We start from the raw sequence: 11,648 nt of genomic DNA, 5'->3' as shown, positions 1-11,648 counted from the left end.
GAAATCAGCTAATCACGCCAAATGAGGACGCACTCGTCAAACCAATTGGATTGGAAATAGTTATGCACACGGACAAACGATCGATTAGCGTATCGTTGATGATCGAACCATTGGCGGCACAAAGGTCAGCCATCACCGCGCAGGTCGCTGTTGGGGCTTTCGTGCGGGATTTATCAACCGATCCCACTGTGAAGGTTAAAGCGTGTTCAGATCTGGTAGCAATTGCACATGATGATGGTATAGCATTGATCAGTTTGGGTAATCGAAGGTGTAGTTTGAGCTGGAACTAGTAAGAAGTTGATAAAGTTGGTTGGGAGTTTAAGTTCAATAAATTGTTAAAATGTGTATTTCTATTCTTCTTATTTACTGACATTCCCAAGATTTTAAAACAAATCGCAATGCATTAATTAAAACACATCATCCATCCAGCATCCACGGAAGAGGTAGCACCTAGTACAGCAATTTTAGGCAGCATTACAGGCTCAAAAACCGCCGAAAGGTATGCAATGTTTAAACATCAACTTTTCCGTTCGTGGAGAAAAATTTCTTCGAAAACTACCAGTTTTCGAATGTATAGTACCAGGAGAGCATCCACGGAAGAGGTAGCTCCTGGTACTGCGCCGTAAGGTATGCAATGTTTATACACTAACTTTCCATACAAACCAGCTGTTTTCAGATTTCCGATACCAGGAGAACATGTTGTTCAAGAGGTAACACCTGGTACCAGCCGAGTACCAGAATGTTGCACAATACATGTTGCACAACACATGTTGCGCGACATATGTTGCACAGCATCTGACATGCAACATAAGTCGCGCAACATGTGTTGCGCAACATCTGGCATGCAACATCTTACATGCAACAACTTGGGATTGCAACTACCGGGAAGCGCGTGATTTGTGCTTGCTCGGCTGGTACCAGGTGTTACCTCTTGAAAAACATGCTCTCCTGGTGTGGGAAATCAAAAAACAGCTGGTTTGTATGGAAAGTTAGTGTTTAAAAATTGCATACCTTTAGGCGGGCAAAATACCAGGTGCTACCTCTTCCGTGGATGGTCTCCTAGTACAATACATTCGAAAACTGGTAGTTTTCGAAAAAAATTTTCACGACCAACGGGAAAGTTAGTGTTTAAAAATTGCATACTCATCGGCAGAATTCCATAAAATTTCAAACATTAAGAGTTTGGAAAATAGTTGTATCATCTTCTATTTCTGTGAAATCAACATCTAAAATGCTACACGACTTTCTCTTTTTTATTTCAAGCTTAAATACCATAACAAAAACATATAAATTCATTTCCTAATTTCAAGTAAAAAGTTTTTTCCTAACTAAATTTGAAATTGTTTAACAAAACATGCGGTACTTTTTTAAACACTTCATGCAGTGCTTTACACGAGCTTTGCGAAAAGCTTGCAATAGTTTTATCTTAGACACAAACCACTGTTCTTGTAGCTGGTATAAGACCCTTTTCCAACGGAACTGGTATATACGCATACTTCGAATGTTGCACAGTGGGCTAAGCCGAAATTTGTACAGTAACATTTAATTTCAAATTAAAAATTGTAACAACTATTTCAAACTTATGATTATTTTAATGGAGAAACTCAATATACCGTATTTTCGCGTGTATAACCCCTTGTAAATCCCCACCTAGAAAAATCTGGCTTAAATGTAGTGGGAAAATTTGTTTAAATCAGTAATGATTCTTGCCAATCAAGTTAGTGGATACAAAAGGTGGTGTAAGGCAAGGGAATATACGGTAGTATTAAACAAATCATTTGTCTGATTATTGTTATTTAATCTATAGAGTAAATATGATAGTTTGATATATCTGTCTCTTAAACTAGATGATAAGGTTAGTTTTATTTTTGGCACAACAATATGCTTATTTTAAACATTTATATTAACTTTAAATTGGCGAACATCCTAATGTCAACCTATTTCTAAGTCCTATTTCGGGCCGATACAACGTATCGGGCCATTGCCCTTTGTTTTTGAGGCATTGAGTAATAATTTTTTTAATTTTATTTACTTTAGAAAATTGATAGATTTAACTATACAAGTATTTGATGACAGTCTGTTCAGTCGTTTCTCGAGTTACGCGAATAATGCGTGCTAGAGCACGAAAGGAATAAATTCAATTTGCTTTCCAAGAAGTAAATTTTAATGTATCAAATAAAAATTGTATATCTATACTTAGAATACTATATAATAAGCCCGCCATCATGTATTAAAATCCAAATCTAATTAGCATCAAACAGTACAGTAAATCAGTTGCGAAATTCACTGCAATGGAAAAGTGGGAATTGGTTAACTGCCACCATTACCAAACAAGGGAACATTTATCCTTCCCGACAGCGGAGCGAGGTCGATTAGTCAATCATGCTCATGACCCTACGTCATTCACCGAACACAATTATTCATCACCAGAATTCAAACGAAACCGTACCGACAACCGACCGCGCACAACGGCAGAAAAGCAAACACACATTCCGAAAGGGTTATCAGTTTTATGACACAAATTAAAATTCAATTAAGCTGCCAATGGATTTATCCAAAACGGTGGCCCTGGTGGCATCTGGCAGCGTAATAAATTTCTTCGTTATCGCAATACGACTCCACAATCGGCTTCTGTTCCGGACCAAACACGCGGTCCCCAGTAGGCGAAGATCCGGAGATCCGAGATCGTGTTTTTTGCTCTGGGCAGGAAAACTCGGCAGGCTGGGCGTTAAATGTGGCGGTGAGCGCGTTTATTGATCGTCATTAATCTTTTCCACCACAACACAATGACATAAATATCGGGCAGCAGGCCGGGCGCGGGAGACGGACGTTCGCATGTTGGGTTGTGGCCAAAATTAGGACATTGCTCAAATCTGCGTAATAAACTTTACTTTACCACAGTTCCACCTATTCGTCTAATATAGGCGTTCGCCCTCCGGCACGTGGCGTGAGGTTTTACAGCTTGGTTGATGAATAAATTCGGTCGAATCTGCGCAGGACACCACGGCATTTATTTAATCCGAAAAAACAGCACATTCTAACAGAACGGACAAGCTTCAAGTGGATTTGGTTTTCCCTTCGCTTTCCAGAGGTGACGCATAGTAACACAACTGACCCGACCTGTATCTGGATTTAATCCAGTCCGGATGTGCGATCGCTATGCCACCTTCCACCAGTTCGCTCGCGGTGCACGATCGTGTATTCGAAGCTGTTACTGATCGATCATCATCCGTCTGGTTTAATGCTGATAAAACGATCATTCGGAGATGGTCCGGACTGCTCCCATCCGCAACGCTCTGTAACTCTCTTCGTCAGTTTTGAATATTTGTTCATTTTCCTGCGTTCCCGGTTGCAGGAGGTGATATGCTGGCGCCATGCAAGCCACGATCATGTCAGCATAACCTGCATGCTGCACGGTTGGGAGGAACTAGCAGCGCAATAAAGTGAACCAAATGCATCAGCAGACAGAAGCCGTCGGGATGTTTTAAGGCCGAATGCTTTTGTTCCGACGATTTCCCAGCCCCGCTCATCCTGCAGCTCCGGGGTTTTTCAAGTGGTTTTCTGTGACAGTGGTGGATGCGGCATAAATTATGTAACGCTAATGCACTCCCGGGGCTGGTTGGAAGTTGCAATTTGTCAGCAGTTGGCTCCGCCGTCCAGCTGAACCGACCAGAAGAGCGACCGCCGTTTATAATCCTTGTGTGTTTTGTTTTGTCTTTGATGTTTGAAGCATGGAACGTACGGCGATCCCGTTCAATGGGTGCAGAGCGATGAGAACATTTTACGGATGCATAGAAGCACTAGAAGCAATGTGAAGCATCGGTATGTGAAGCAAAATTTCTATTTCACACAACGATAACATCATGAGAATTAATAACTAGCAGCTCGGGACTGATCCGGTTTTACAGTTTGTTAAGCAAAAATAAGCGATTTATTGTTCAGTTTAGGGGTCTAAATAATTTCACCAAAAAAATCATACCAGAAGAAAGAAAATTCTTGAAGATGTGGATCTTGTTTCGATTTTTACAACTCTTCGCTCGTTTCCAGACAAAGTGTAGGCTTAAGTCGAATTTCTATTAAATAAATGGTTGACTGTTATATTCCCAGTTTTTATTACCTTTCAAGTTACTCCAGCTGAAAGCAATTAAATCTTCGTCGATGCGTATAAAAGTCCATCCCTTTCGACATTCCTCAGCAAAGAAATGATGCAAGTTGATCGACTGAAACATTAAAAATGTACAATTCGAGACTTTCTCACTCCGCTCCCTTTCCCTTACGCTGAAGATTTTCTTCATCAGCAACGCTTTTCTTTGGGCTAGAAATTTTCAAATCCTTCCAGCACTTCTGTTCTTCGTCAACATTTTCCATCCGTCCGTGCTCGTCAACCTGCCGCGCAAGGGAAAACGCACAACAAACAAGTACCATTATTTCCCTCCACAATGGAATCCTTTGAAGCCGAAACGCCCGCGGGCCTGACATTGGCCTATATCACTGACAGCTTATTTCTCTGTTGACATGATCCTCCACAAAGCAATCGTACATTGTTGATATGCAGAGCGAGTGTCGAGTTACGGTGCCCTTTACGGCGAACCATGTCACCCGGGGATGGACAGCCCGGGAATCCAGGGAACCGTGTTTTGGTTTCTGCGCACACCGACGTCACAGTTGATGCGTACTAACAGCGCTGAAATTGTTTGTTGGCCGGTGTTTTGCGTGCCAAGTCACTGCCGTCCTGCGTCTAGACGACCGGGCTTTACATCCTTCGGAATGGTGCACCGGCGGCATGGCGGCGCTTCCTGGGGTTTTGTAAATTTGTGTAACACAACCAAGCGCTGTCGTTGTCGTGCGGGCCCTCGATTATGTAAAACAGAACATAACATTCGATGGTGGTGCGGGTCGGGTCCGAAGAATCCTTGGAGGTCCCTGAAGGCATGCGGTCCGTACGGATGGGATTGTCCGCACCAGGCAAAAGGAAGGCAACGAACGAAACCAAACACAAATCAAACAAATTGGACATTGAACATTGCTTCCAGATGTCGACTCAGCGGTGGAGAAATGGGTAGGCAAAGCAAAATTGAACAGAAAAAACAGAACCGATATGCTTGCCTTAATACTTCCAAGGTAATTCCTACGTGTACGGACAGCTTGAGAAGATGGAAAGTTGCTTCATGGAAGAAAATTCTCACTCCGGGCGTTCATTGATGTTAGTGTGCGATTATTTTCCACAGCGATACCTTGGCGATAGACAACACCGCCATCTTTAATACGCCAGGTACGGCTTTGCATTGGTTCGTGGCGGGAAAATCCCTATTCGATAGCATCCCACTGCGCAAGACTATACGCACCGAGCATTTCCAATAAGTTGAAAATCCCCCCAAAAGTTCCCGTTTACCAATCAGTGATTTTCACGCTCGCTCTCTCTTTCATGTGCAAGAGATCACACCGTGATTCTGTGCCCTTTGGGAGCATTTGATTGTCTGCCTACGATCGAATTTGTACGAAAATTAGTGTACGGAGAGAAATGCCCCGTAAATCAATGAGGCATGGAAGAAAATCGTCGAACAGGATGGCAGTATTCGAAACGATCTGAACATGCTCTGGTAAATGTTTAGTTTTCCGCACCACGATGTCAAGTACCGCGTGTGCCGTCTCTTTCCAGCGTACGTTGCACAGCTCGGGCCGGAAAATTGAAGAAAGACGTGGCGGAATGTGTTTCGAAGCCGTTTCTCCGTACCAGTCAGAACAGTCGGTCACATGTGGTTATGTCGAAAGGACGTTGGACTAAAACTTGCACTTATTGCAGTTGGACTGTACAGAAGTGTCTTGTTTGTGATTGTTTTACGGATGGATAATATGATTCTTGCATTAGCATCGAGTTAGTGATGAATGTGCCATTTTTAATCGTTTTAGAAAGAGATTCTGTTGAAAGGAGAGCTCATAAGTGACCTTGAAGTTTGGAAAAATTTTAATGCGCTTGAAGTGTGATTGAAGATGTGAAATTGTTTAAATAGATCAAAAGATATAACTAGTGTAAATCTGTTGCAGTGAAAATACGACTCTTTGCTGTAAACCAGTGATCGACACCTTGGTAAAAAGACAAACACATAAGTGATTCGTGTGCGTGTGCGTGTGAAAGAAAATGCTCCAGCAAGGATATTGCGATCTAACACACGCGGACTTATCAAGTGGTAGTGAAACGAACAATAATACACCGTTTTCGGTGAAGGACATACTCAACATGGTCGAATCAGGTGCGGGTGTCATGGATGGCTATCTAAACTGTCAAATGGAAAGGTAAGCGAAAGCGAAAGTCCCGACTGTTATGCTTCTTTCAGTTAAATTTTAAAAATATAAAGACGATCAAGATTGTTGATCCTGTTAGAAACGGTTATTAATGATTGATTTTAAAGCAAAATGTATATTAGTCAGCTAGACATATTATACTAAATTCCATTTTAAGTTAAATTTATGAATCAGTAGTATTTTTTTCTTAAAATTCCATATCTTACTTAAGTGTAGTGCACCTTTACCGCTGAGAATATAACGCAGATATTACTAATATAACACGTGCAGAAGGATCTTCTTATATATGTACTGGTTCATCAATTCTAGATGAGTTATAGTACTGAAGATTATTCTGAAACATTATTTTACTGTTTCCTGATAGACAGAGAACATACAGAAAATTTAAAATAAATATTCGCTGTGTTTTATTTTCTGCTGTTGCGAGAATTTCCGAGGACTGCATTAGTTATATTGATCATTCCTCTGATTGCAGTGCTCCTAACCACTTCTCATACACGCCTTACACCGGCTATGAAGCTTCCTATCATCCACCGGATCCGTACGGCATGATTTCCCATGGATACCTATCGCAGGCACACCATCACCATGACCTCAACTATGGATCCTCCACGTACGATTTTAGCTCGGCTCCTGTTCCTTCGACCGTCTTGCCACCACATTTGCCTCCACCACACTACACGCACACCCAATCCTACGGCTATCACAACGCAACGCTCAGCTCGGCGGCCACCCTCTCAGCCCACTCGACTTCCAGTCCGGCGCTCAGTTCCGTGGCCAGCTCGGTAGGATCCGAGCTGGAGCTAGGAGCTTACGGCAATCCGGAAAAGCCCACGGCAATGAGCGAACACGAACATCCGTGCACTAGCTTTCTGCTGCATGACGTAAGACCCACCCTGCTGGACACTAGCACTCCATTGGATAATGCCTCGGACACGAGAAGTCCTCACGATGGCATCAAGGTGAAAGAGGAGTCCTTTTCAAGCGTTTCCACATGCGTTACTTCGGAGCACGTGCAGGAGCTGGACAGTCTCTGTCAGCTGAACAACAACACCACCATGGAGGAGGATATGTTGCAAAGTACGTTGTGTTCGTTACGTAAGCCACACAAAGCTGCCATATAGCATAGCCTTTTGTCCCTATTTCCAGAAGAATGCAGCACCCAACTCGTCACATCGTCCCGCTGCGAGTTGCGCAAGAACGGTAAGCTGCGGGCAAAACGGAAGCCACGCATTCTGTTCTCCCAGGGCCAGGTGTTGGAGCTCGAGCGAAGGTTTCGTCAGCAGCGCTACCTATCGGCACCGGAACGCGAAACACTCGCCAGCATCTTGAAGTTAACGCCAACGCAGGTGAAGATATGGTTTCAAAACCGTCGCTACAAATCGAAACGCGTCCAGCTGGAGAGTGCGTCCACGCCCAAATGTGACACAACATCCGCGGCGACCGGTCCCAGATGTCCTTCGGATTCGGGATCTAGCAGTAAGGATTACGATGAACTGTCGCTCGGAATCGCGGTCGGATCAGGCTCGGCACCTTATGGAGGTGGGTTCCAAGGGCCAGTTTCGGCGATAGGTTCCGCGATGAGCTCGTCGATCGGTGGAGGATCATCGACAGCAGCACCGCCACCTCCCTATCCGACTTATGGCCTCCAGTACTCCGACCAATACGGCTCCACACCTCCACCTCCACCACCGCCAAATCCGTACTACGATCAAAAGGTTTCATCCTACTGGTAGTGCCGTTGCGTAAGTAAATCGATCCGTTGTAAATATTTCTTATCGCTGCAAAATTTCCCACTGCATGCAGGCAACTTTGTGGACAATAAAACGATCAACTTGATTTAATGTTAATAAAATATGTGTGTATATATGTCAATTGCGGTGACAGCGACATAAAGTTAATACATCCATCATCACATCGTAAACGCTCGCACGCAAATGCACATCTGGTTTGGTCCCGCGCTTCGTTGCAGAATGATAGCTTTAGGTCAACGCCGTAATTCGATAGTGGGTGCCGAAAATAAGCGAAACCAGTAGAGCAGGCTTACACAAACCCTGAATGAATGACTAAAAGCGACCCCCATCCCACGGCCAGTGCGACTCTAGCAGGCAGTACGCTGGCCGCGTTCGATTGACAGCAAATGAAACCTGATTCGGCGCTCCACCATGTCAGGCAAATAAAAGACCAAATCGTTTACTGTCCGCTACCGAGCGATTGCATTATGATCGATTAAGGCGTCTCGCTCATTCATTCATCCGTTCGCGTGTGGTTCATGTCGGAATAGTTGAGCTGACTGACGGAATCGAACACCCAGCAGCAAGCAGATCCTTCCGTTTTCACTGGTTGATGTTGGTTTTTTTTGTGGCACTCCCTCTATTGCTTCGCTCTTTTCATCCATTTCGATCAGAATCCGTTCCAGTTTCGACAGCAAAAGCCAACCTCCGCTGGAAAACGGGGTTCACTCCCGCGAGGTCGACCGAGGGCATCTGCTTTACGTTCTGTCAAAGAAACGATTAGCCCGGATAACCCTTACGGTTCCTCGCGTTCCATTTGCCATGCGTTTGGCCGGCACGGTTGTCTTGATCGTAAGTCACGAGTGTAAGTGGCCGACCGGGGCTCAAGCTCAGCGGCAGAAATGGAAAATGAGCAAATGCCATAAATCGTAGTTTTCCCTTCGGCGTACGCCGGTGCGTTCTAATTGTGCGTGCGGTGCAGCGTGCAACCGACACTTTCATTTTTAGTACCGTACCGAGCGGAGAGAGTCACTGGTCTTATACGGGCTTTTCCACGGTTTGTTTTTTGTTTTTTTTTTGGTCCAATCGTTTCTAGTGGCACCCATTAATTTCCCATCAAAGATAGAGAATGTTCTGAGCGGTCGATGGCGCTATGGGGGATGGGGTGGCGATGGGAAATTCTAAGCCAGAAGACTTCAGGTTGATTGGTCTCATTTCAAAAAACTTTCAAACACGAGATACAAACCGTCTGTTTTGAAATTTGTGTTATCAAATCTAGGCTGAAGTAGTGTGGCGTGGGTTGAAACTATGAGAAATTAGATATTGTTTATGATGCATTTGGTGGGATGCATAGAATGTTAAACTGACTATTCCCATACTGCAGCGAGTCCTTGCCGTTACGTTTAATAATCCACCACAAGAGAACGCTCTGTGGGGTTATCCCCATTACTTTACACCTTGATCGCTGATATCATCGCAGTACAATATCTTCCTGGTCAATACACTTATATTCCAATACACTTGTATTCCATAAATTTCATGCAATTTACTTAAAAGTTCAACATAATTTTGAGGAATTTGCTGTAGCTTGAAGACATGATCGGCGATCGTTTGAGCATCCGAACAAGGGACAATTTGTACTCGAAATATCTCTTACGCCAAAGGTTTATCGTGTTGGAACAATTCAGCAATTTTCAACTTAATAAATGTGACGGCACGTGTCTATTTTAATTATGCGTCGGAATTCTGAGCGAAAATTTGTTGTATGTCTGTATTTCCTTACTGGTGTACGACATTCTTCAAACGATCGAATTAGCCCCTCAGACAATAGCTATGGTCTTGTTGTGATGCAAGTCAAGGAAAATTGAAGAAAGAAATTATCAAGAAACAGAAATATTTAATCATTTTTTATGTGTGACACATGATATCAGGTCATACAAACTTATTGCTTTCGATGTATTCACAACCAAGCAAACCCGCGCCAAGCTTTCCAAGTGAACGCTACACCAGCTCGTTTTCTTAGGATTTAAAAATGATTAGAACACATCATGTTGTTGAACACATTATGTTGTTTCAGTACAGTTTTCAAATGTATCCGCATGTTTCAAAATAGTCACGTCGTGTAAAATATCCTTAAATCGTTTTCAAATGTATCTTGAAACATTAGCAAATTAGTTCGCACAAGCATTTTTTTTAAACCACCTGCTAAAGCACATGTCAACATAAACTTTTTTTATATAATAATATAGTTTAATACAATATATCTTTTCTATTTTATGTGTTTTTAATAATTTTGGAAATGGACTTCCGCACAATTGCTTCTCGTGAAACATTTCACCCCTGAAAGTATGCAATGCTCGTTACATGTATGTCACACAGATGTCGCTATAGTCGACATCGAGCTCATTTGGAGCACGTTCGCAGAGTTCGCCAATTTTGATGAGTAGAAATCTGTGTACATTTGTAATTAAAAAAATACATCATTACAGCATTACAATACAATATTCATATACCATATTAAAGTTTACAATATAACAGTTTTTAGGCAAAGGTTTCTTACTACACATTTCTTACAAAGACGCATTTTTTATGTTCTATTATTAGACAGGATCTGGCAGTCCGTTCCTTCGAAGTTTAGATTATGGGTTTTTTTTAGCTTAATGCACATGTTACGCCGAATCCTCCTTGATTTAGACCTACCACAAATTCTGGACGATCTTTCATCTCAGCGAATCTTTCAAGGTCATCCCAATGACATTACCGGGACTGGCGAGTTATAATTTAGAAGTTGCAAACTATATGATTTTAATACAAAAGTATCAACAACAACGACAAAAAAAATGTTAAATACGTTTAAGAAATTAAAAAAAAAAGAATATATTCATTAATAAAGGGAAGTGACAGACCGACACTTCTTATGGCACATTGAATCAACGTTGTTTCCACCTTTTCCGTGTGTCCGAATTTCACACACTCACCCACTTTCCCAAACAGATCCTACATAATTCAGTTGTCGATGAACCTATTGTCATTCAAATCGCACCTTAACGCGCCAAATCCACACTAGGAACAAAAGTGCACTCGAACGCGGCACAATGTTCCGCACGCTTCAGTCCCATTCAAATCAAATGGACACTTTCCCAGCGTGCCAATTCCAGTGTAGAGCTCACAAATTTCCCACTTACCAGCCAGCCGCAACCAGCCAGCAAGGACACTTTGCCCGAAGCGGATTTTGCAAAAGTCGTGCGGCGTGTTTGCATCAACCTTCTCCTCAGGCAAGACGCATACGCAAAACGGGCGACCGATCTCATCATGGTAGCATATTGTCCCCGCTTACCCAACCGGAACGTTGAGTTTCGCTAAAGAAGGAAGAGCAAAAAAAAAAGGATGAACGGTAAGAGCTATTCACGGCACGGAGGGTTTGACTGTTGCTCAACTTTGCGCATTGTTTCTTGATACCAAACTCACACTCTACGCGAGGTAATCTCTGGTTCCGATTGACGGATCGGCGAGACATTCGCTTGCAGGGCGCTTTTCGGTCCAGCGCTGGATAATAGACACTAATTGAAATTACTGCCCGGAAGGTGTTACTTTTGTGAATTTGTTTTGCCT

General features: G+C 43.0%; 1 protein-coding gene across 1 annotated transcript; it reads left to right on the top strand.

The window, feature by feature from the left end:
- The first annotated feature begins 6,139 nt into the window (after window positions 1–6,139).
- LOC128298482 (homeobox protein DLX-1) lies at window positions 6,140–8,039 on the top strand. The gene is made up of 3 exons (XM_053034231.1): window positions 6,140–6,294; window positions 6,779–7,383; window positions 7,453–8,039. Exons 1-3 carry the CDS (start codon window positions 6,140–6,142, stop codon window positions 8,037–8,039), a joined length of 1,347 nt encoding a protein of 448 aa, XP_052890191.1.
- Window positions 8,040–11,648: the final 3,609 nt, after the last annotated feature.

The sequence above is a fragment of the Anopheles moucheti genome, chromosome 2 (genome assembly GCF_943734755.1).
Source record: "Anopheles moucheti chromosome 2, idAnoMoucSN_F20_07, whole genome shotgun sequence".
NCBI lineage: Eukaryota > Metazoa > Arthropoda > Insecta > Diptera > Culicidae > Anopheles > Anopheles moucheti.
Note: the sequence above shows the minus strand (reverse complement) of the source record. Positions and strands in the feature narration are given on the sequence as shown.

Coding starts and splice junctions, on each gene's coding strand:
- LOC128298482 (XM_053034231.1), top strand. CDS start 6,140: ATGCTCCAGCAAGGATATTGCGATCTAACACACGCGGACTTATCAAGT. Junction 6,295..6,778: donor CTAAACTGTCAAATGGAAAG/GTAAGCGAAAGC, acceptor CTCTGATTGCAG/TGCTCCTAACCACTTCTCAT. Junction 7,384..7,452: donor GGAGGAGGATATGTTGCAAA/GTACGTTGTGTT, acceptor CCCTATTTCCAG/AAGAATGCAGCACCCAACTC.